Raw genomic sequence first — 26,195 nt, 5'->3', positions numbered from 1 at the left:
TAGCTCAGCTGCTGCTGTCAAGTGTTTTCAGACCAGAGGGAGGTTATAACTTGTCTTGAGAGAACCCTAAAAAGGTCTCATAAGAGTTGGATGATCCCACAGGAAAACTGAAAAACTGAAACTATAACATTAAAGAAGTTTTTTGATGTCTAAAATGTCAGTCAGCCTGTTCAACCACAAGTCCCAATACAATGATGAGTGGACATTAAATTACAATCAGGCTATCCAATTGAATGTTTGGCATGTGGTTTGCAAAATGACTTAGTCTGAGGTAAATAGATGATTAATCCTCCTATATCCTCAAGCTCACATATTTTGCAAAGCTTCTCTCTCTTTCCCTCTCTTAGTTTCCATCGCAAATTCACACAATCGCATTAATCAATTAACGCTTATTGCCATTCCTTCAAAATTGACGATTTGTTGCAACAGCTGTTGCACTCCGGTGCGCAAAGTGGCGAATGAGCCCGAAAAATGGTGTAAATGCTATATATAGTCTTTAGTGCGTCCATACATGGGGTGGAAGCCCGAAGGGGAACTGGCATTCCTTCAGTCAGAGGGTCATATTTTTGTTCCCATCAGCAAGTGCTTCCCAAGTGCCATCGTTGGTCTGCCACCGCTTTGCGCTGTTTTGATCTCTTGGGGTAAGTAATATTTTCTCTTAATTAAACAGGGTTATTGGTGTTCTTCTTCCTTTAACATATTTATAAGAAAACAAACGTGGGATGTTAATTTAATCACTGTTGTATTTGCTTTAATTATGAAGGCTAATTGAAAGCTAGTGTTTTAAATTGCTGCAGTCAAATGGTGTTTAGTGGAAGGATGATTGGTGAAGGGAGTGTGTGTTAGATGATGTTAGTCTGTTAGCAGAAGGCTGCTGTACCTTCCCTGAGCGGTTGTTACTAACATGCCTTTGAATGAAGAGGTCACTGACCCCATTTTGTTAATTTTTGTCTGTCAGTATCATAGATAGAATCAAGCTTGGCAATAGGCCTAATGAAAAATTATTGTATTGAGGCAGGCCTACTGTAGTTATGCTGCATTGAGATATAATTGTAATGGTGTGGGAACTTGACTTTTGGTTTTAAATTAATTAAATTCATTCATTGAAGTTTTTGAAAGTTACAGAATTACATGTTGTCCTCACTATAGGCGAAGCAGCTGTAATTCTAACATCAACTAGTTCCTCTATAGTATAGAGGAACTATATAGAGTCTATACCATGGAATAGACTGTATTAAAGCTATTCATAGATGAGCTGCATATGAGCATTGAAAGGTGAAACATTTTAAGTGCTGAGCCCTTGTAATATGGAATGAGAGGAGGCGACAGGGTCCCTCTTTAACGACTTGAGCTATGTGGGGTGCATATTTTCCTGCAAATCTCCTGTGGGCTCTTGTATGCCTGGGTTATTATGTGTGTATTGTTATAAAGACAATCAACAACAGTGATGTCACTCAGCCAGTATTGCTATCACGTAACAACACTGACATAATCTGTTGACTTCAGAGTGTTATTAGGCCTGGTATCGATCAATAATAGACTGCGAAGAAATGAATGACAGGCAACAGTAAACCAATGTCTCTACCGTCTCCTGGTGCTCTTCACCAGATTTCCTTGTGAAGTGTTGCAGACATGGCTGGCAAACTCCAAATCAGCACTGATTTTCGTTCCCTTCACACTACTAAGCATGTTGTCAAGCAGCACACTGTAAGGTATGGTGAAGGAGTGACATATTTTACACTCTCTGCAGCTCCTTGTGTGGCCGTAAGTTAGAGCCATAGATACGCATAGCGCTATCATAGGTAGTGTGTTTGCCTGGTGGTGGTAAGCCAGCAGGAAATGTCTAGATATAGTCTTTATCTTTCTTAACATGATCTTATTCTATCTACAGTATGTCTGTTTACACAGTAAAAACCTGAGTCATATTTAACTCTTGAGAGTGTACAGGTCAATTTGGTTCCATTTGTACACTAGTTACAAATGAATGAATGAACACAGGGTTTTACTGTGTATCTGAGTTCTACACCACCTACTGCACCTATCTGCCTGTCGATCAATCCATCTATCTGCCTGTCGATCAATCCACCCATCTTTGAATTGCACTAACAGGCCATTCATTTCCATTCCGCCCCACCCACCCACCCACTGAATTCCCTTTGAGTGGTGCATGCAGGGGCCAGAATCTCTTAAAGGGAACAACGCAACTGTTCAGTAACAGGGGTCTCCCAATCTGTCCAGCTCTTTTGTAAACAGAAAATACATTTTACAAGTTTACTAATGTTCTACAGTTATGAAAGAAACCTCATATAGGATACCTTACAGGATAAATAAGTATGTTTGTCATGAAACAAAATCTAAAAGTAACGGTAGATAGAATTGGAACTGGAACGCTATAAAATTTAAGCTGATCAATTATCTGCTCCTGGAGAGACGGGGAGACGATTACTATTTGAGTATTTAGAACGAGTGACCTCCCCCATCCATTGAGTTCAATGGACAGGTGGTGCCATCTTTGGAGGTTTTCAGCAATTACTTTCAATGGTGTGACGTCACGTTCTCTTTCTAAACAGAGCTTTTTCTTTCAACAAAAACATCACTTACACCCCCTTTTAACTGGCCATTAGACCTAATGGAACATAAAGGTAGTACTACCGATATGTTAAGGTTTGTTTGACCTTGTTTGAGGGGTCACACAGGGCCAGTGTATACTCCATCGCCATTGCTTTAGTCTGCTTTAGAAGCATTGCATCCTGGCCCTTAGAATAGCTCTGCCGGCTTGCATAATAATGCCTTGTGCTATGCTTGAACCTAGACCTGAGATTTGGTTAGCTTGGTAGCTACTGTAGTATGATAGTTTATGTGGCTGTAGTTAGGCCCAGCTGGGCCTCTTTCTGTCCCTGTGAGCTGATACATAAGCAGGCTACTGCGGGCTGCCATGATGTCGTGTATAGTGTCGTGACTTGCATCGTCATACAGTAGGTTGAAACCACCTCCCTGAACATGACCCACATCTGAGGCCAATCGGCATACCTGTGGACAGGCACTCCAACTGAAACCACCAAGTGAATTAGAAAAGAATTGAGCTTGTCTCTGGACCATTTGCTGTTTGTGAGGGTTTTATAAGTAGTACTAGTATTATTATTTTTGACAATTGTATCTCCATTTCCACAATTCCATTGAAAGGGGCAAGGATTAATCCTTGTTCACAGTCTGTATAATCTGTATGCAGATGTCATTGAGATGTATTTGACTTTATTTGTGTCTATAATCAACTTTAAACTTGAGGTGCAGCTCCTTACAAAGGGGGCCACACCTCCACACCTAAAGCAGGTTCATCTTGAGTGGGGAGGTGGCAGCAAGTTTGGATGTTTATCTGGCTTAATGGGAATTACCAGTACATTTTACATTTATGTTGTTATTCTTGCTGAAGTAGACATTCAACTGATAGTTTTACAATTGACAAGAAAATAGAATTATTTTGTCAAATGACATACTGTACATGCATAGTTAGTTACATACATATATACATACATTACATACAGTAACAATTTCAACCGTTTCAACCAATCTGCATTGGGCTGAATTGTCCTTTAACTTGAGAGCAAATAATTTAAAGATTATCAGAAATATTTTTAATATTTTTGTACCTAAATGTATACTTTTGTGGAATAACAACTTAAACGTGAATGTTGGTGAAATTCCGCTTTAATGGCTATAGTTCACAGTTATTGGCAATCCCCACAGGAAATCAAGCTCTAAATCGGTGATCCATCAGCAGCCTCAGGCCACAGGGGCTATGGCGGAACCAGAATACACGATACCGCCGTTCCGGCAGAGGTGAGTTCCCACTTGGCCATCGCCCCTAGCGACCATCTGTGAGCTTATTTTAGTCGTAAGGTAAAATGAAACTACAGTCTGTAGATGACCTTAGGCAAGATAACTTCCTGGGGATACCATGGAGACCACGTATCGCATTATGCACACTTGAATCTGGCAAATATGATGTCATACTGTGGGGAATTCTGTAATATTTGCTGTAAACCAGCTGCAGGGTATTTGATTTTGTTTAGTAAAAGTCTCCCATGACACTGTTTGTTGACGCTAACCAAGGCCAGAGAACAGCACAATTAAAAAGGAAAGAATAAAAACTGAAAAGAAATTGGTTCAATTCACGAGTAACGCATTTGAAAGTGTTGAGGCACAGCCAGACTTGTCATTTTAATTAACTGCTGAACCGCTGGGAATTGGGAAATAAAGTCAGGCCCAAGTTAGCGTACCAGAAATCTAGAGCTTCCTCTGCCAGGGTATTGAGAATTTCTGGACTATAATCTGCATTTCTTTTTAACCTAAGGACCTAATGACTCTCAACATGTGAATGATTTGAGTTTCACTGAGAGCCCTGCACAAAAGACAAATCCAGTAATCATTTTTGCTTGGTTTTTGATAAGACTGTATAGTTTCCAGATAACCAGCACTGAAAAAATATTTTTACATTGTTTACATTTCAAAGCTCAGTGACACTTAAGCCCAATATATAATCCATCATGTGACAGATTTTAAAGGAAGCAAACACAAAGTAAGCGAGCAACATAGTACAGTAATTCAGGTCAGTCAAAGTGTGTCTCTCTTTGTGTGTAGTTGATCATTATAATTCTGCTGTTGTAGGAGTTCTGAGGGGGTGGAAGAGTACCAGCGGGTATCCATCCATGTTGGAAAAGGTCTCCAAGCTATCCAAGAGGAACTACACCGCATGAGGATGGCAACCAAGACCCAAGTAGATAATATTGCTCTCAGCAGAGAGGTAAGCGCAGCCAAGACAGTGACAAGTTAAAGCTTAATATTATGCTGTGTGAGACAAGCCATTGCTCATGGCTCATAGCTCTGGGCATTATGCTGGGATTTATACCTTGGTTGTGGGCCAGTGTGGCGTGCCGAAAACGCCTTTCGAGCTTGTAGATCAGCTACCTTTGGGCTTTACACTGCTATGAGCCATGAGCAATGAGCAGCAATAAGCCATGAGCCATTAGCCATGAGCCATGGCTATAGTCTCAGTGTCACACTATGAAATTAGGCTTAACACTTCAACAGAAAATCTGAGTATGATGTTCGCAATTTCACTCTGCAGTAACTGAAGATTTTAGTTTAATTGTTAAATATCCATTATTATTTACTAGAAATTATGACGTATTCCTCTTTCAAAATGATTGCTGTCAAATTGATAATGTAATATTGCTATTTTATATCTATGTTTAACCAAGATAGGCCTGATATGGACTTAAAGGGATAGTTCACCTAAAACAAATCTTTTTTTCTATCGATTAGTCACCCCATGGAGAATTGATATTTTCAGTTAGCGGACAGGTAGGCAGCGGTTCCGGTAGGAGACACAAAGGTGACTCTTTGCGTCTCCTACCGGAACCGCTGCCGGTCATCAAAGTATTGGCTTAGGAATGCGACAAAAACTAAAAAATATCCATGAATTCAAGTCTCCATGGGGTGACTTATCGATCTAATTTTTTTTGGGGTGAACCTAATATTTAAATCTCATTTTAAAGTATTTAAACATTGAGCACTGCATTTCAACTGCCAAACTGTGAAAAATATAGTACAATGTTTTGAAAAAACACCAGCACCCAAATAGAATTTTTTTATACAGAAGAGAAACTTCAGATGTCAGATCTGTCATCTGTCATCTGCCAAAGTGGTTGGCAAAGACGACTTAAAAGAACAACTAGCCCATGCAGCAGGCTGTGTTGAGTGCTGGCATCGCTGATATTCTGTAATGGAAGATGCCGAGATTAAAGGTGGACTCAATATGATGACATCATCACCTGCTTCCGGGCTTAGCGATATAATCTCTCAAATCTCTGTCTGCTCTAACCCATTCAATCCGGGAATGCATCTGTGTCATTTTAGATTTCTTTAGCTATTCAAAAATAGCAGATATACAAGCTAAAAAGGAATTGTGAAAATGTGTACAAATCTTTGAATATATATACATTTTTAAGTCAAATCTTTGCTTCTGGTGGGGGTCCCTGGAACAAAATATTTTGAGATGGGGGTCTGTGGCCAAATACATATCATTTTGTGTGGTCCTTGACATGTAAAAGTTTGAGAACCACTGATATATAGCAACATTAGTTTTTTTCTCCAAAAAAAAAACTGTTAGGATTTAGAAGACATTTGTAGAATCCCCAGAAGCAAAGATTTGAGTTAAGAATGTTTGCTTTAAAATATATATATTTTCAAAGATTTGCCCCAAAAATCACGATAAAAGAATCTACAAGCTTGTAGCGCAGCACTCACGAACTTATCTGCTATTTTTTAATAACCCAAAGTATGAAATAATGGTTATAACTAGAAAAATCTAAAATGACACACACTATGCGTTGGTGGATTGAATGGGCTAAACAGATTGGAGTTGTGATGATGTGTGTGGCTGCAGTGCTGAGCATTGTAGATAATGATGATGATGCTATCGTGTGTCCACACGTCTTATTGAATCGAAGTAAAAGTGCTCTCTAGCTCAGCGATTCTCAACCTGAGCGCCGGGCGGGGCCCAGTGGATGGATTGACCATTAAGATAAACATGCTCTGACCGCTTAACACGGCAGCATACCGGCTGCCGTGTTAAGCGGCCAGATTGGTGGGGCTCAGTGGAAATACTCTTGAGATTTTCAAGTGGGGCCCTGATCCAGAAAAGGTTGCGGGTTAGAACCACTGTTCTAGCTGGTTAATGTATCTCATCACTCATTGAAACATGGGTTCTTACACATCACATCAATGCATAGGAATAGTATTACAGGTGCTGTCCTGCTGATATGATGATTGACTATGTATAATGTATGCATGTTATGTATCATTACTGTTGATGCAAATTGATCTCAGCGTCATATTACATATTGACACGTATGTTTAGTGGGTGGAAAGTAATAAGTACATTTCCTTAAAGGTATAGTTCACTCCCAAAATGACTATTTTGCTATCGATTAGTCACCCCATGGAGACTTGAATTCATGGATATTTTTTCAGTTTTTGTCGCATTCCTAAGCCAATAATTTGATGACCGGCAGCGGTTCCGGTAGGAGACACAAAGAGTCTACTTTGTGTCTCCTACCGGAACCGCTGCCTCATCAAATTATTGGCTTAGGAATGTGACAAAAACTAATTCAAGTCTCCATGGGGTGACTAATCGATAGGTGAAATATCCCTTTAAGTACTGCACTACTTCTTTTGTGTCTGATCTGATGTCACATGCCCATATATGGAGAAAGCTGACGTCAGCGCAAAGGGAATTGTGGGAGGCAGAGAATTAGAACATTTTGAATTGACTTTTACTTGTAACACAGTAAATTGTGGTGTTGCTACTTTTACTTAAGTAGAAAATCACAATACTTCTTCCACCACCGTTTACTGTATGTTAGGAGGACAACAGGAACATCCCATACAGTTGAACATGAACAGTGATATACAGATTTATCTTGTCAAATATTACGTACATTTCACTCTACTCTTCTGACCTTCCAACTGGTACGACTTGCTCTCTCCTCAGGTTAAGAATATGATGTACAAGAAGGTGGAGCTGCACGAGCATGTCCACAGGATGCCCGACTTCCTGGTGGCGCTGAGGCCCCACACTGTGTGGGAGAAGACTCCTATCAAACTGCTCTGCACCGTGCAGGGTTACCCGGCCCCTGTTGTCAAATGGTTAGAACGCTCTTTATATGCTGGGGTGTGGCTTATGAACGTAACCGACTAGCTGTGTTTTTAACCTCCAAAAAATTTAGAAAACATTTGTTGAATCTCCAGAAGCAAAGATTTGAGTTAAAATGTTCGCTTTAAGAAATAAATATATTTTTTTATACACATTTTCACGATTTTTCAAAAATAGCAGATCTAGAAGCTCGTAACGCAGCCCTTGGTGCCGTGCTATGAGCTTGTATATCTGCTATTTTTTCCGAGGCTATGTTTGTCCGTCTGTGACCAACAAATTGCGCAAAACCATGGCCAGTTTGTCAGGAAATTTGCCCTGCACATTCTGAATCCCAAGAGGAATAAATCTATTAATTTAGGTGACCACATGGCATTCTAACGGCATCGCTTTCCATTGTTTTCTTAAATAAGCATTTCTCCTGAATGCTTAGTTGTTCAGATACAAACTTGGCAGTGCATATTCATGCTCCCAAGAGGAAACGACCTATTAATGTTGGTGACCTCATGACCTTTTCCTCACGCACGTGTGCGCGCGCACACACACACACACACACACACACACACACACACACACACACACACACACACACACACACACACACACACACACACACACACACACACACACACACATATGCATATCGATGCTGCTTATGTTTACTGTTGGACCGACAATTCACACAATGTCACAAGTAGCTTAGTATTTTTGAGAGAAACAACAACCAACACACACACTGAGAGCATTTTTTTTTTTTTTTAAGGTGCAAGAATGGAGTCGCCATTGACATACTGAGTATACCAGGAAAGTACAAGATTGAGAACAAGTATGGAGTGCACGGATTGGTCATTAGCAGGTATGTGACTCGTTCAACTGTTATCAAACCTTCTTCTTTTTAATGTGGTGGCTCCTGAACCAGCAGGGCCATCATAGTCATGATGCACTGCACAAACAGCTGTGGTGGAGACTGAGAGTAATGGAGTACTAAATGTACTCCACTCCTTGAGTACTGCATTTAAAGCAGCACTATGTAACTGTTTTTTAATGAATACATTTTAATTTGTCCAATCTTGTATGGTAGAGTATGTTAATACTATACAACATATACAATTGGGGTGGTTGTATTTTGTCTCCCTGCTCTTCTATTGAGACCTTTAGTGTCAAAGGTCATGTCTCACACTGACACAGAATCTGACACGACTTTTGACCTGATGGTCAAGATTCAATTTATCCCCTGAGCAAGCAGGCAGGCTCTATTTAGCTCAATGGTACAAATATCAGCACTTGCGCTGGAAACCGGGTTCAAATCCGGGGTAGAAGAGGAAAGTTACATAGTGCTGCTTTAAGTAAAACAAATTTGTATCTGTACTTTACTTTAGTGTTCGTTTTTTGGGAAACTTGACTTTGACTTTCACTCCACTAATTTCAAAGACAAATATTGTTGTACTTTCGACTCCTCTGCATTTCTAGGAGGGGACCCCCGGGACCCAAACTTACAACAATACGTTATGAATTAACCACTTAAGCTCAATTTCAAAATATATATTCCTTGACTCAAGTTCTGGTGTTGAGAACTTTTGTCCACCACTGACAAACTGACATAGAAATGGTTAGGCCGACCAACTGAAAACACTTGCCATGATCCAAGGTTTGAATCTCAGAGGGTGCAAGAATGGAGTCGTTTTTATACAGAAATGGTTATGTTGATACATGTTTAGGCATTAGGTTAGAAATGGTTAAAGATGCTGTAAGTGTTTTGTTAAAAAGCTAAAGCTCTACATTCTGATAGTAATCATTGCTATAGAGCGTTTGTGCTGTGGTCTCCCCGTCTCTCCAGCTCTTTAATAAACTGACTATATCTTTTATTTATTTATTATTAACATTTGTATATATCTAACCTTAACCCTTTTCAGTTAGGTCACCAATTTCATCCAATCAGGAGAGAGAACCCATTCAGTTTAAATTTTAGTGTTTTTTATTTTAGAGTGTTCCAATTCCAATTTTGTCTGCTCATTTTTTGTTCCATTTCATCACTTCCAATTTAGCTTGTTTATTCTGTAGCCTGTATGAGTTCCCCTCTCCTGGTTGGATGAAATTGGTATCCTGATCTGAAGATGTGTTTTTTGTTTACTGAAGAGATTGAGAGATGGGGGCGGCCATAGCTGAATGGTTAGTGAGCCCGCCTAGGGAGCCAGAGGCCCTGGTTGCCCCAGGTTCGATTCCAGGCCAGGTCAGCATATGTGTCGATGAAATGAAATTTGTCCCTGAGCAAGACTCTTAACCCCTAATTGCTCACAGGTTCTCATTGGAAACAAGACCGCAAGGACTTTCATGAACGACCTGTTAAAAGACCCCTGTTACTGAATAAACACTCTATAGCAATGATTACTATTATGATATAGAGCTATTTTACACTTACACAAAAAGATATACTGTATATCACTTAGATCCGCTTTGAGTTTAGGTATAGCAATGGTTGTGCTTAGGCATTCGGTCACAGATATTAGGTATTAGAATGGTTGCATTTACTACTATTTAGGCATTAGGTTTGATGTGATTATGGTCAGGGTAAGGATTTGGGAGAGGTGTTGGCAGCTGAGATGGCATGACCTCAAACTCCCAGATCAGGAACTTGTAGATATTGTGTACCAGCGCCGGTTCAGGGGACACAAAAAAATGTACGAGTAGGAGTTGTATCATATTATGTTGATTATGTGAAATTGGAACATAAATTCCTTTTTCCTTGCAGTATGCCATAGAAAAGATTGCTCTGAAGGTTTATCAGAAAGAGCCACCCAGCCAGAGAGAGAGAGAGCGGTGTGAGTGAGAGAGGTTGCATCCCCTATTTAGTCTAAAGTCAGACTCCGGTTCCAAAGACAGCCCAGCATGCTGGCTCCCCCTTCGTCTTCAAGACAGCTCAGCTGTTCATGCCGAAATGCTGACCTTTGCGTCATTCGAGCCGTGGATTCCTCCCCCCTGCTCTCCCGGCCTCTCTCTTCCTCCCTCTCGCTTGCTCTCTCTCCTTCTATCTCTCTCTTTCTGTCTCTCTCCTACCCTCTCTCTCTCTCTCCGCTTGCTCTCTCTCCTTCTATCTCTCTCTTTCTGTCTCTCTCCTACCCTCTCTCTCTCTCTCTCTCTCTCTCTCTCTCTCTCTCTCTCTCTCTCTCTCTCTCTCTCTCTCTCTCTTACTCAACCACATTGAATATGTCCTCTATTATTACAGTATGTTACAGGATCAATAAGGAGACCTCACTTAATGTCCTTTTTTCAAAAAGCCTGTCCTCCTACAAATTGAAGTTGTTTCCTTTTGCCGATGGAAAAGATGGAGTCCATTTGGAAAAAAGATTAGCCCAGATAGGTGCAGTTTATTCTCTCCCAGTCGAGGAAACGCATTGCCTTTAAAATAGTTCCTTCCAGAGGGGAGGAGGTCACATTTCTCCTTTCTATTCTCACCCTTGAGGCTCCTCTTGCATCCTGGTCATTAATAGTGCACTACGCCTTGGTGTGGCCTCCTTCACCTGCTTTCCTACGGCACGAGATCAAGGCTCAGCCCGGTGCCTTGTGTCATAAAATCCAACATTTGTTTTTACGAGGGTATTGTCGTAGGCAAGGACAGGCAAGGACAGTTGTTCAGAACATGAGAACACATACATGAGAACACATGGCCATGCACTGAGGTCATACGCTACACACACAATGGCAAAAAGTGGAATCTATTTTGAGTTCTCGTGACATCATCTTCCACTGCTCAAGTTTAATTCCCATACCCCAAAAAAGCAAGTACAGTGAATGGTAGAAATATCTGCATGTTTTCTTGATCTCACTCAAATACAGAGGATGCATCGGTTGGTGACTTAATATTAATAATAATATTGACCTACAGTACTTGCTCCCGCGGGGTAAATTCGGTTTCAGCTCAACCCAGCTGATCGCTGCCCACAAGGGGCGCGGAGCAGTTATGGGTTAGGTGTCTTGCTCAAGGACACTTTGCTGGCCAGACTTGGAATCGTACGTGGGACAACTGGGGACTGTAGTTCCCCAGGCGGGCTCTCTCACCATTCATCTATGCAGCCCCCAACTTGTCTGATTAGAGTTATGCAATTGTGGAAGAATAGGGCATATTTGATGAAACTGTGCGTGCATGTCCACATGCTTCTGTCAGTGAAATGGTGACACTTTGGCCTTGTTTCAGGTGTGTGGTGAGTGATACTGCTGAGTACAGCGCGGTGGCAACCAACCAACATGGCCAGGCGACCTGCATGGCTACAGTTACTGTCAAGAGTAAGGCTCTCAAACTTTCCCTCTCTCTTCATTACAGTTCATTTCAACCCCCACTTGACCTCAATCCTACTTTATTTATTTATTTTTTACAGTTTTACCTTCTCTTGAATACCCTATATTTGACTCTGTCTGTATGGAAATGACACGTTATTGTGAAAATATCACCATATCATTATTACTCTTATTTCTCTCTAGGAGCAGCAGGGGGAGCTGAGTCCTGTCAACTCAGTGGACTGGGTGAGTGAGAAGATCTTATTCAATTTAGTGTTGGAACCCGGCCCAGGCGCGACTACTTCCACTTGAGATCACTGGCTGCAAATAACATTGTGCTGTAGTACTGTAGGTGTAAGACTGATAAGTGCTGTGGAAACTATTGTAAGGGGGGGTTGTGGTCCGGTCTGGAGCCAATGGAAACAACGGGAAGCTTGTCTCTCTGGAGAAAACGTCTCCACACGTCCCTACACGGAAATAAGACTTGTTTACTACAACCCCTGCTGACGTTTTAGATATATTAGTTTACATGAGGGAGGTTATCCTTTCGATAAGCTTCAAATTGGTGTTAGGTTTTACATTTAATCTTTACACTGTAGGTATTTACTTGATCTAGAAGGACTTACTTCTGAGGTCACTAACAATAAACAATTGTTGGCGTATGAATCATTGCAATCCAACTGAGGTTAACCACTTAAACCCTATATACTTCATTGCCCGGGGGTCCCCCAAGTGTCTGTACTTGGCCCCCTCCATTTTCCCCCCTCTACAACAAATCTCTTCGCTGAAAATAGACGATCTACAAGCTCACAATGTGTTCCGTTGCAACGTATTGTGAGCTTGTAGATGTGCCATTTCCGCCAAATGTTTGGCTATTTTCACAGAATGTTCGCCTATTATGACATGCCCAGACTCTTGGGTTCATGTGGCTAACAACCCTCCTATTTTCTCTTGCCCAGTGCCCCATCTGGGCGAGATCCACCGCAGTAAGCTGGAAGTTACCCTGCTGGAGTGTTTCGGGGTCACCTTCGCAGTGGAGGGAGGAGCCGTTAGTCTGGTTTCAACCATGGTCGTGGTGCCAGACTTGCCCAACTTGCCACCACTGGCCCAGTGGTACAGAGATGGTAAGACCGCTGTGAGAAACACAGACAATGCACTCCTGGATCAGACCATACCAAACACATGATACCACTATGAGTCAGTCTGTCTGTCTGTCTGTCTGTCTGTGTCTAATTCAGTCAGGAATAGAAGCCACACAGTCATAACCACGTTGATAAAATGACACATTGTGGGTGTGTTTGATTTAGGTGTTACTGTGTACAACGCAGTGGCGGACTTAGGGATCTGGAGACCCTAGGCGAACCGTAGTATGAGGCCATCAGTGGGATGTGTACCGGTATAGGATCCATTTTTGGGCGGTGAAACCGCCCCTATAAGTGAGATTTGGAAAAATGTACATTTTCCTGCGCTGTGATCTGGGCCCAGGAAATTTGTACAATTATCCTGCGCTGTGATTGGCCAATCACAGTCTATTCAGGACTGTGATTGGCCAGTGTCACATGACACATGTGCATAGCCCTATATAAGAAACCATAACTTGAAAAAAACAAAAAAAAGTTTTTTTCAAGTTATGGTTTCGTCCATCATAAAGAGTGTTTCAATAAATGTATTTATCTTTTGTACATGATTGGTTGACTCCATTCAGTATTGTGATTAGCTAGCAAGACACCGCCCACTTCACACAGGGTGTGATTTTTTATTTATTACGTTTATTTATATATATATATATAAAAAGTGGGTAAATCTCATGAGGCCCTCCGACCGTTGAGGCCCCAGGCGGTCGCCGAACTTTGCCCACAGCCCAAACCGCCCCCTCCTGTACAGTTAACTTGATGCGAATACACAGAAACGCCTATGTGAAAAACCCCTATAATTAGTATTAATACAGTAACTTGCATTTACCTGTCAAAGTGGTAGCAGTATGTGAAAATGGTCCATGTATGTGGGCTGAGCCTATTTTTCAAAAATTCAAAGTGTGTAGTATTTGTATGTTTGTAACTGTCTCCATGTTATCTGCTGCCAGACAAGCTGCTACAGCCAGGTAAACTGGTGGCGATGACAGCGGCTGGAGGCGTGGCCTCCCTCACCCTGACCGACCTGGCTAAGGACGATGAGGGCCTGTACACGCTCCGCATTTTCACCAAGGAGGGCACCACCGAGCACAGCGCCTACATGTTTGTTTCAGGTACAGGAGTGATGCAACACATAAACAATTAGACAATGTTTGACAGCAATTTACAGATCCACGCCTCGCTTTTCCCCCATAAAACAAAAACAAAACGATTTTTGATTGCAGGTATTTCTGTATTTTTTATTTTGTCCCCAACTGATCAATCTACAGTAAATTTATAGCAATTGTAATGGGTGTAAAACGACAGAAGCCTTTACAAACAGGCCACATCTCTTATCTCTTGCACTTCAGCCCCTCCACACAAATTGGTGTTCTCAGAAAGCACAATATACTAAAAACAGTTCTATGGCCACTTCTTAACGACTGAACCCAGAGAAAATAATATAGAGCACATGATTCACTTTAAAGGGATAGTTCACCCCCAAAAATGTTTTTTTCCTATCGATTAGTCACCTCATGGAGACTTGAATTCATGGATATTTTTTTGTCGCATTCCTAAGCCAATAATTTGATGACCGGCAACGGTTCTGGTAGGAGACACAAATACTCTCCTTTGTGTCTCCTACCGGAACCGCTGCCTACCGGTCCGCTGATCATCAAATTATTGGCTTAGAAATGCAACAAAAACAAAAAGATATCCGTGAAGTCAAGTCTCCATGGGGTTTAACAAGTTTACCCCTTGACCCCCCCGGGCTCTCTACTTGGTCCGCCCTTTTTTTCCCTCTACACCAAATCTTCTTGCTGAATGTTTTCACCAGAATAGAGCCGCTATGGGTTCATTTGGTTACATTTCACTTGTTGCGTCTTCTTCACAATCAAACCAACTGGTTTGACTCTAAAGAGGACATCGAATCATCAGTTGTTGGCACCTCATCATTAAAGGATTAAAGGAGTGAATAGCAGTGGTGGAAAGTAACTAAGTACATATACTCAAGTACTGTACTTAAGTACAATTTGGAGGTGTTTTTACTTTAGTGGATTATTTGCAAGTATTTCGATACTTCTTTTACTTCTACTCCACTACATCTCCAGAGGAAAATGTTGTACTTTTACTCCACTACAATTATTTGCATACGGAAGCAAACTTGACATGATTGAGTGATGCCAAGATGGCACGCTAAGATATGGTAAACACATGCCCAGAAAGGCCTGACTTCTAGGTGAAAGGTGGCAGCTTGACACCAGACTTGAGCGGCACAATATCATAATAAGAAATAGTGATATGATGGCAGATATTAAGATCATTGATAAAATAGATGGTTCTTTAGACCTATCACTTTAGTTACTAGTTTGCAGATTTTTATTATTATTATTACAAAACATACATTAACTCCTTCAGCCCTATATATACTTCGGCTATTTGAAAATAGCCGATCTACAAGCTCACAGTAGATCGGCTATTTTCAAAAGATTTCTATACATTTTGAAAACTTGAAATGTGAGTACTTTTACTTTTGGTACTTTAATTACATATTGATACCAATACTTTTGTACTTTTACTCAAGTACATTTTGAATATCGAACTTTTACTTGTAACTTGTAAGTATTTTTCACATTATGGTATTGGTACTTTTACTAAAGTAAAACATGTTAGTACTTTTTCCACCACTGGATTAAAGGATTAAAGGAGTGAATAGTATGTTCCAGTAAATTTCTTTCGGTTCAGTCATTGAGAAGTGGCCCATATAACCCTTTTTTTTAAATATTGTTGAGGTGGTTGTACAGAGAATGGGGTAACCTACAAAAAAAGGTAAAAAGTAACTACTAGTCTCTTACTTTTATTGAGAATCAAATCGTGGTGATTATGAGAGCGTGCAAAGAGCTTTCTTGGCCGTGGTGTGACAGGTTAATCGTTGAGTTGATTGCCTATGAACCAAGTCGACGTTGACACCCCACTGAACCTGAAGATGTGTCTGAGCATGAATGACATTACCTCACATGCAAAATGTCATGACTGTAGGGTAGTTAGATTCCCATCACATCCCCAAATGGAAAGAAACCTGAGGATAACTTTTTTTAGGTTGTTGTTACAGTACTTTGTTTCCTTGCCTAGCCTGTTTCTTTACTACCTTAAGTTTAAGTTCAAGTTTTGCATTTTACTTACAACTAGTCTGTCACTCTCTCTCTCTCTGACGCTCTCTCTCTCTGTCTGTCTATCTTTCTGTTCTATCCTACTACCTTCCCTCCTTTCCTTCCCTATACATCCTTGTTTGCTCTCTCCCTAGACGCCGCTCCCCCTGCGGCCGGTGCACCCGGTGCACCAATGAGTGTCAAGGCTTATGACGTCAACAAGGACTACGTCCTGGTTGCCTGGAAACCCCCCAACACCACCAACGAGGCGGCCATCACTGGATACTTTGTAGACAGGTCAGTTAGTTGTACTTGAGCAGTGGTGGAAAGTAACTAAGCACATTTACTCAAGTATTGTACTTAAATACAATTCTGAGGTACTTTAACTTTTTTTAGTATTGGGGAAAACTGAGTACCTCAGTTTTCCCCAATACTTTGTACTTCTACTGCACTACATCTCAGATGCAAATATTGTACTTTTTACTCCACTACAATTATTTGCAAACTTTTAGTTACAAGTTATGTTGTAACCAATTTAACCCTATTTTATACATTGTCTATTCGAAAATAGATGGTCTACTCTACAAGCTCACGGCGAGTCAAGATGCAATGCTTTGTGAGCTTGTAGATCTGCTATTTTCGACATTTTGACACATTTTGAAAACAATCTTTAAAAAATCTTTTGAAATGGGACATTCCACATAAAGAGTACTTTTACTTACACAAGTACAATTTTGAATACAGAGTATTTCTGCATTGTGGTGTTGCTACTTTTTACTTAAAAGTAAAACAAATCAGAGTACTTCTTCCACCACTGTGCTTTAGTAACCTGTGCTTTGAAATGTGCTCAGGAACTGCATGACCTGAGTTGCCATAGCGACATGAATAACAACATATCACACCATGAAAGGTGAAAAAAGACATTGTTAAGGATAGTTGATGCTGGAACATTGGTTGTGTGAGCCAAATGGCTGCCGTGTTAAGTGAATAAAAAGGGAATAAAAAGAACGTGATGAGATTCAGAATATCAAAACATTGCTTCAAGGTGAGGATAATGAGATCAGTGTAACAATCACTCACCCAAATGACATCATTGTGTTGTTGTCTATGAGATTGATGATGCCACCATTAGTCTGATGATGTCACCTTCTGTCACACACAGGCGTGAGGCTGGCAGCGATAAATGGGTCCAGTGCAACGACTCCCCCGTGAAGGTGTGTAAATACCCGGCACATGGCCTGAGCGAGGGCCACAGCTACCACTTCCGCGTCAGGGCCGTCAACAGCTCCGGCATCGGTAGGGCCTCCCGCAAGTCGGACAAAGTGATCGCCATTGACCCCGCCGAGAGCGCCAGGCTGGAAGGTACAGCGGAAGGTAATTCGAAATGCCAGTCGCTGCGAAACCGAAGTGTCGCCATTATTAATCTGTTGTCGTTGTTCTGTCCGTGACAGTGATTAAGATTGACGGAAAGTACGACGTAGTGATCAAGGATGATGACCTGGAAGGTAGTATATGTGACTGGGTTGAACCCCTCAAGCGGATGGATCACCTTTATATATATATAATGGCTCAATACTATGGATAACACAATCCTACATTGAGCACTAATATCACGTTTTCCTCCCCTGCCTCATGAGCACCAGCTACAGTAAATAACATTTGCTTTTACATTTTAGAATGTAAACAAAGAGAGTTTACATTGCGATGTAAATGTAAAATGGATTCAACGTCATTCCATCATCGCCATTGTGGTCACAGCGGGCTAGCTGTTGGCGTTCATCACATATATAAATGTTGCAGAATTTGTAAGGGTGAAATACCCCTTACAAGGTTCCATACGTTTAAAATAGGAATGGGATTAAAATGAGATTAAAGGAACACGGGTATGATGACATCAATATAAAACCCAATCGTCTGCAAATGACTTTGCAATGGACAATACAGAAAATGTATTGCTGTACAACCGTAAATTGCATACAGAAAGCAATTAATTCCTTGTCAGTTATAAGTGTGCCGCAATAAATACAACTCTTGCGTAACAGAGGACAACCGACAAGACAAAAATAAAACACACATAAAACATTACAACTAAGGCATCCTCTTTAACGTAATCAATTTAATCCTCTACATAAGCCTAACCATTTCCCACTTTCACTCCCATTCTAACTTGTGTGGTGTCATTTCTTTATCTCACGCTAACTCACTTTAATGCTATACGCTTTAATTCAACAGTTTTGCTTCCTGAAAGCCACTCAATTTTCGTTCATCCAAAACGAGCTCAAGCTTTTCCTGTAACCCTCAATCTAACACTTTCTGCAAGGCAAAAACTAAACTCATTATCTCACTTGCCATATTTCATAATCAATCTAGTTCCTGATACAAATGATGTAGTTTTTATGTATGCCTCAACACCGTTCACTCTCAATATAGGTCATGTAAAAAATCCTGGGGAGCCTACAGATGTGCATGTTTCTGAGATTTGCAAATCATACGCTGTGCTGAGTTGGACGCCTCCCAAACCTCGCGGAAGGGCTCCACTTTGGTACATCGTTGAGAAGATGTGCCTCGCGCCCGCCCCCCAAACCAAGTCGGTAAAGCCACCGGCACAGCCACAAACGAGGATGTCGCGACTGCGTGCACCAGCCGTTGTGGCAGCTCCGGTGGAAGCTCCGGTGGCAGCTCCGGTTAGACTGTGCTCCAACATTTCAATGCACATACATTCATGCGCATGTGTGCAAATAAAATCTCTTGAATTTTTTGAATACTTCTTAGCAGTATAGCACACTGTTGCGTCCGGGTGGCGCAGGGGTAAAGTTCCTGCCCACCACCATAGAGACTGAGGTTAGATTCTCCGTGGTGCCATCAGGCTTGGCCGAGCTGGCAGCCGAGGGTGCTCTCTATCACTGCACTAGTGACTCCTACAGGTTGGTCTGGACAGCGGAGTGGAACTGAGAGGGATAGCGTGTTCCTCTGCATGCGTTACGTCCTCTTTGTGAAACTCCTCACTGTCAGGTGAAAATAACTTTATTTTATTAGTTAACATGGACATCACAATCACATTGGACGAACCAGATGCTTTGTCTAAGTGTCATAGCACGAGTGCAAACACCTGTTGAAGAAGCTGGCAACTCCCATGTTAATTGAAGGAGACCTGCGGCCATCTACACCTTTCCCAAGACCAACAAGTAGGGGTTGTCAGCGACAGGGACTGTACAAGTTTCAGAGCAATTGGCATAACGACTACATTTGGGACAACAACAAAAAAACTGAAAGCAGTTGATATAAAACAAATGCCACACACTATTAAGTGTTATCACAGCACAAAATCCTCAGAGAGTGGGTCCATTTTTGGTGTGAAGGTATGTAATATTAGACAGAACGTTAGACAATATTGTAAACACATGGATCGTGAATTTTGTTGGGGCTCATTTCACTTAACAACAGTGACATGGATTTTCATTCAAAATCCAAACTTTCAAAAGGTAACCTCTTGACAGCGTTCTTATAGCCTACAGTATTCTAATGATTTATAAGTGGGAATGAATGAACGCCAAACTTAAACCTTTCGAATAGGATTAAAGTGAATTGAACCCCAGCCCAACTCCTATAAACATAATAATACACACGTTATTTTTAGAATGTAATTACATCTTTGTGTTTTATGCTACAGTACATTGGTGAAGTTGTTATACAGTAGATGGCTCTATCTTGTCGACTCTCCCAAGGCCTTAGCGCTCAGTGGATCCTGGGAGAAGATCAACACGGCAGTCAAACTGCAATCCCCTCGTTATCCTGTTTTTGATATGCAAGATGGGATAAAGTACCAGTTCCGCGTGTATTCAGTCAACATGTATGGCTCCAGCGGGCCATCTGTGGCTACGGAGCCCATACAAAAGGTTGATAAGGATGGTAAGGGTGGGCTTTAATAAATAAATAATATATATATATACATATACATATATATATTGTATGTATTGTGTACAGTATATACACAATACATTCACAGACCAGCAGACATGTACAGTATTACATGTCTGTTAAGCAATGAAACTGTAATAAGCTATAATGCAAATATATAATCTGCACATATACAGTATAAGCGGATCAAATTGTCCTTTTGGTAAAACTAGATTATGTGACTGTATGTTTCAGGGAGTGAGCAGCCTACTGGTACTGTATGTTGATTTAAATGTTTCTCACGTCACAACACCGAGTTTTTGCAACGACACTGTCACTGAGTAATGTCACAACAACGTCAAAACGGTGCACATACAGTACCATTCAACGTACTGTACTGTTCAAGACACTAACCATGACTAATGGACACTACAAGCAGACCCGAGTCCAATGACACTTGCAAATAAATCTGAAGTAAATGTTATGGAATGTTCTTCCACATAAACAAATGGGTTTGCCACAACCCATTGGTCTAAACTTTTGGGGCAAAAGTATAGGCCGTTTGAAATTCAAAATGATAATTTCCTGTGCAAATGAATCCGACACCCAAGTGTGTGTGTACTGTAGTTTGCACCCATCTTGTGTTCTTACGTACGTACTATAGCTTGAATCAATTATTTTTATCAAACACAAACTATTTGCTAAATTAATTTGACTGGGGTCTGGTTAGAGGTTTGTCAAAGTTTGCTCCACATTCAATCTAACTTCATGAAGTTCATCACTTTTCACTCATCCTGTCACAATCAGACATTTCTGCACATTTCACCACAAAACAGACGCAGAATAACAGGTCATTCATCTCTTATCAAAGGTGTAGTATACAGTCATGGGCCAAATGTACGCACTGTATGTTCACTTGCTTACAGAATGATCACCCGTCACGTGTATCTTGTTGAATTCTCATGCCTATAAAATGTATTTGATTATTAATCATGCACAGGTTTCATTAAGGTCTCCTATAATCATGCCTTTTTACATAAACGGTGACGTATTATAAATGTGCACTTGTACTATTTAAGCTTCCTGCATGAACACGGTGAGTATCACTTTAAAGGAGACACTAATCATAATCAAAATCTGTTTATTGCCGGGTATTTTAACATATGGTACAAGGAATTTGACTTGCTAGGTGTGAGCAGTGTGAACAGTATTAAAAGTATATATGCTGTCGTATCATCTGTTAAAAAGAGCAGTTGGAAATGATGGCAATGATATCGCATGGGTTATACAGTATATTATGTATTATGTATGTATATATTGTACATGCGTACAATATAGTGCACTAATTGTTTTATTTACCCTTGGTACATAGGCGTCCCCTCTGCTCCTGGTCAGGTGATGGTGTCCAGGAACACCAAATCATCTGTGTTCGTTCAGTGGGATCCACCCAAACACACCAACAACCTCATGGGCTACTACATCGATTCCCGCGTTGCAGGCGGCAAGCAGTGGACCCCATGCATCCACAAGCCCTTCAAGAACAACAGGTAAGCATATACCGTAGATCAGTGGTTCTCAAACTTTTTCATGTCCAGGACCCCGCCAACATTATATGTATTTGGCCACAGACCCCCATCTCAAAATATTTTGTTCCAGGAACCCCCAGATGCAAAGATTTGAGTGACAAATGTACGCTTTAAAAATATATATATTCAAAGCTTTGCACACATTTTCAAGATTTTTCAAAAATAGCAGATCTACAAGCTCATAGCTCATAGCTGTGCCGCGCTATGAGCTTGCTATTTGCTATTTTTTGAATGTATAAAATATAGATAAAGGAGTTAAAATTATTGTTTACAAATTGTGCTGGGGACCCCCTGGTACCCCCCCAAGGACCCGACTTTGAGAAGAAATGCCGTAGATCTATAGATCTTGAAGAACTTGTCCAAAAAACTAATTTATGGGGAATTATGTGGAATATACCCTTTTGTTGAATAGAAGCAGTTACACGGAAACAGTACGACTTTATGTAATGTTCTATGCCTGTTCTACATACATCCTAACTCGCACAAACCGAGAGCCAGTTGCAGCTCATCACAGATTATGTTTGTTTTCAGATATTTTTAAATGGTTAAATGGATTGTTAACTAACTGTAAAACTCAAGTGTATCCCAGACCTACAGTATTTGTTGAAAAAGTCCAGTTTAAAACCAAACAATCAACAAAGGGAACAAGAATACAAATACATGCATTCATTCTCCAGTCGTCACGGGGGCTCCTGGCTCTTATTTCTTTACTTTTCTATTATATGAAATTATACTCAATACATAAGAATGTGTGTGGGTGCTGGGTGGGCAGTGTGGCCTTGAACCTTGTACACACTATTATTGGTTGAATGAAGTGTGGGTGGTCACGGTTCTACTGTTGCACACCAGGAATAGTCGTGTGCACAGCTGATAAAATGTGCTGGATAAAAGAATGAGGGCCCAATCTTGTGCGCCGCCTTACTATTTTGAAAAACCTTTTTAAATAGTTCAAATAGCCGATCTACAAGCTCACAACGTGTTGATGTAGATTGGCTATTTTACAGATAGGGCCCTCGGTCTGTAGGTCATCTGCCTTATAGAAGACCAGTTTGGACGAAACATCTCCAACAAATGGAGCTTTAATTCCTGTGTGGATTTTATTTTATTTGAAGTTTTTCATATTCTATTGTCCTTTTAAATCAGCTGAATGTCCTGATGTAACTGTAAAATAAACGTGCCTCTCAGGAAGGGATGGGACGATACGAAAATCACATGTCACGATTATTGTGGCAATTTTTTTTTGCGATATATGTTGCTTATGCTTAAAACTTTAAATGCCACTTTTGTTAACCACTTGAACCCCCCAGCATCCCTATTCGGGGGGGAATATTTGCCAAAAATAGCAGATCTACAAGCTCACAACATTGTGAGCTTGTAGATCTGCTATTTTTGGCGAATCGATTTGTGTAGAGTGAAGTAAGAGCGTACCAAATACGCTCTTTGCAGGTCCGTTTTATCAAGTATAGAGGGGTTTAAGTGGTACTAAATTTGCAGCTCAACAGAAGCCAATTCATCCTAGTGTATGACGGAGGACAATTCCACGATAAATTCAAATCTCCGCCATACGATTTTTGTGAGTGTTTTTTTTATCACGATAAACGATAATAATGATTATCGTCCCATCCCTATACTCTCAGGTTTGTGGTTCACGGCCTGGTCCCAGGGGAGACCTACACGTTCCGTGTTCAGGCAGTGAATGTCTACGGTCTCAGCGAGGAGTCACAGGAGTCTTCTCCTATCGCTGTGGAGCCTGCCCTTGGTGAGTAAAGCCCCATTCATACTTCCTCGCACAACGGTGCCCTACTTGATCAGACTACAGCGTCACACAAATGCATTGACCTGAGCAAATCAATTTTCCCTTGTGGATAATAAAGACATCTAATCTAATCAAAAGTAGCAGATCTGCAAGCTCGAATCGTGGTGCGAAACGACGACGCGTTTTGAGCTTGTAGATCTGAGATAGTGTCGAAGTGTCCTTGAGCAAGACACTGAACCCCAAACTGCTCCCGATGAGCAGGTTGGCTGCCTTGCATTATTTCCTCCGCCATCGACGTGTGAATGTGAGTTTGAATGAATGGGTGAATGTATTGCACATTGTAAAGTGCTTTGGATAACAGGCGTTATAAATGCACTATAATTAAAAGTGGGTTAGCCCATTTAGACGATTCTAAAACGCCTTATAATAATAAAACCTGACCTAAGTTTTCAGAAAAACTTAAAATCTTGATTATTATTATTTTTATATGATAAAAATATTCTGCCACTGTGTCTAAAATGACACAGTGGTATTCCCGGCTTGAAAAGTATAACAACGTATAGGTGTAACAAGTCTATGGGTTAAATAATTATAGTATTTGCACACTATCAAAATGACATTCATCATCCTGTGGATCATTTCATTTGTTGTGTTTAGGGAAGGGTGTGGAGTACGGTATGTGCTTTCATGATGTTCTCCCACTCTACTTATCCACTGTTTTCACTTCCTCCACCACTTATCACTGTATTGATTGTATTTATGAATCACAGTAACATGCTACTGTAATGTTGTATTCAGTGTATTTATGAATCACAGTACCATCTATGCCACTGTATTGTTTTATTTAACACGAAAATACTCCACGTGCATGAGTTTGACTCTGGACCACAAAAATATACTTAGAATTGAAATTACGTGTCTTTCGTTTGAGTGTCTTTGTTATAAGGACAAATTGTACCAATATAACGTGACGGTAAAGGGCAACATCACTGATTTTTTTGGGGGGAGGATTGAAAAGTCATTCCCCAATTCTGTGTGTCAAAAGCTTGTTCTCTCTGCGCTGGCAAATCTTGGCCAGTCTACGTAATACAACACGTTTCGACACGTTTTATGTTTACGCCATTATGTTTAACGATTCATGTAAAAATAAATTGTGAAGTTGCCCTTTAACTCCCTCAAAGTAGCTTAGGATAATGATAGAGGCGCCATCAGCTAAAAGCCTTCAGTATGCATTACATGTTAAACTAAAATAACAACTAAACAAACCCCCAACAGCAACCCCCAGTGCCCCCCATGGCATCACCCTGCTCAGCTGTGATGGCTCATCCATGAGCATTGCCTGGAAGAGCCCAAAACACTGCGGCGGGTCAAAGGTCAACGCCTACTACGTCGACAGGCGCAATGCCGACACTCTGGCCTGGAAGGAAGTTAACTTGGCCGGCATCAAGGAGAGGATCTGCACTGTAAGTGGTTTGAGAGTGGTGGAAAAAGTACTTAAATTATTTACTTAAGTAAAAGTATCAATACTGCAATGTAGATGTACTCCGTTACAAGTAGAAGTCCCGTATTCAAAATGTACTTGAGTAAAAGTACGAAAGTATTTGTATCAAAATATATAAGTACCAAAAGTAAAAGTACTCATTGTGCAGTATGTCCCATTTCACAAGTTCAAAATGTATACAAAACATTTTGAAAATAGCCGATGATGCGACGCATTGTGAGCTTGTAGATCTGCTATTTTCAAATGTCCGAAATATAGGGCTGAAGGATGTTTTTTTAATAAAAATAAAAATCTACAAAGTAACCAGTAACTAAAGTTTTCAAATAATTGTAGTGGAGTAAAAGTACAATATTTGCCTCTGAGATAGTATAAAGTATTGAAAATTGGAAATACTCCAGTAAAGTAAAAGTACCTCAAAATTGTACTTAAGTACTGTACTTGAGTACATGTACTTAGTTACTTTACACTACTGGATTGCACTAAGCATGAGACTGTTGTTTTTCTATGAGTTTCATAATATATTTTGGGAGAATTACACCGATGCAGTAGTAGGTTGACTGTAGCTTGAGGTAAGAAGGCTCGTGGCTAGAGTTTCTGCTTTTCTAAATCAGTTAGTTTGGCAAAATAAGGGTTAAGATCCCTCTCAGTTAGCTAAAAGACACAGAGAGGGTTCCCAAGGGGCATGGAATTTCTAGACCGTTATGGAATTTAGAAAATTCTATTCCAGACATTCCTTGGTCATGGAATAATTAGTTTTAATTGTGTATCTGGTTTAGGCATATTTCACTCACAACAGTAAGTGGTAAATATCTCATCCTGTTGTGGTACAGTATCCAAAAAAAGTAATTAATTACTTGTTAATTAATTGTGTACATACAGTATATAAGTTAGACTTATTTTGTTTGGAATCTGGTCATGAAAACTAAAAGAAATCAGGGAATTTCCCCTTGCATTTAGGGTGTGGGAACCCTGAAGGCACTTTGTGTTTTGTACTGTATGTGTTTGAAGATTCCTTCTATAACTCCAGGTCGACGGTCTGACGGAGGGAACCTTCTATGAGTTCAAGGTTCAAGCTGCGAACCTTGCTGGTGTGGGAGTGCCCTCCGCTGCCAGCACCCCTCTGAAGTGTGAGGCCTGGACGCACGCCAAGCCAGGTTAGGAGACACTTAACTGTCACTAAATGTATCATTGTCTCTAAGACAGTGGTTTTC

At 40.7% G+C, this 26,195-nt stretch overlaps 1 protein-coding gene across 4 annotated transcripts in view; it reads left to right on the top strand.

Moving 5' to 3' along the window:
* Nucleotides 1-519: 519 nt before the first annotated feature.
* myom2a (myomesin 2a) overlaps nt 520-26,195 on the top strand; it is a 43,194-nt gene continuing 17,518 nt past the window's right edge. The window contains exons 1-19 of one of the 4 annotated variants that reach the window (XM_080416974.1): nt 524-641; nt 1,609-1,712; nt 3,745-3,837; nt 4,666-4,801; nt 7,553-7,707; nt 8,475-8,567; nt 11,904-11,992; nt 12,188-12,229; nt 12,943-13,107; nt 14,067-14,228; nt 16,400-16,541; nt 17,407-17,606; nt 17,696-17,749; nt 18,675-18,928; nt 19,970-20,153; nt 21,514-21,688; nt 23,365-23,486; nt 24,759-24,946; nt 26,012-26,138. In XM_080416974.1, the coding sequence (XP_080273100.1) occupies nt 1,633-1,712; nt 3,745-3,837; nt 4,666-4,801; nt 7,553-7,707; nt 8,475-8,567; nt 11,904-11,992; nt 12,188-12,229; nt 12,943-13,107; nt 14,067-14,228; nt 16,400-16,541; nt 17,407-17,606; nt 17,696-17,749; nt 18,675-18,928; nt 19,970-20,153; nt 21,514-21,688; nt 23,365-23,486; nt 24,759-24,946; nt 26,012-26,138 (2,461 nt within the window). In that variant the 5' untranslated portion in view covers nt 524-641; nt 1,609-1,632. Of the gene's footprint in view, nt 642-1,608; nt 1,713-3,744; nt 3,838-4,665; nt 4,802-7,552; nt 7,708-8,474; nt 8,568-11,903; nt 11,993-12,187; nt 12,230-12,942; nt 13,108-14,066; nt 14,229-16,399; nt 16,542-17,406; nt 17,619-17,695; nt 17,750-18,674; nt 18,929-19,969; nt 20,154-21,513; nt 21,689-23,364; nt 23,487-24,758; nt 24,947-26,011; nt 26,139-26,195 lie in introns of all 4 variants that reach the window. The other 3 variants (XM_080416975.1, XM_080416976.1, XM_080416977.1) reach the window with 3 other exon arrangements.

This window comes from Gymnoscopelus braueri (genome assembly GCF_963280865.1).
Source record: "Gymnoscopelus braueri genome assembly, chromosome: 2".
Classification (NCBI taxonomy): domain Eukaryota; kingdom Metazoa; phylum Chordata; class Actinopteri; order Myctophiformes; family Myctophidae; genus Gymnoscopelus; species Gymnoscopelus braueri.
This window is presented reverse-complemented; position numbering and strand designations above follow the sequence as displayed.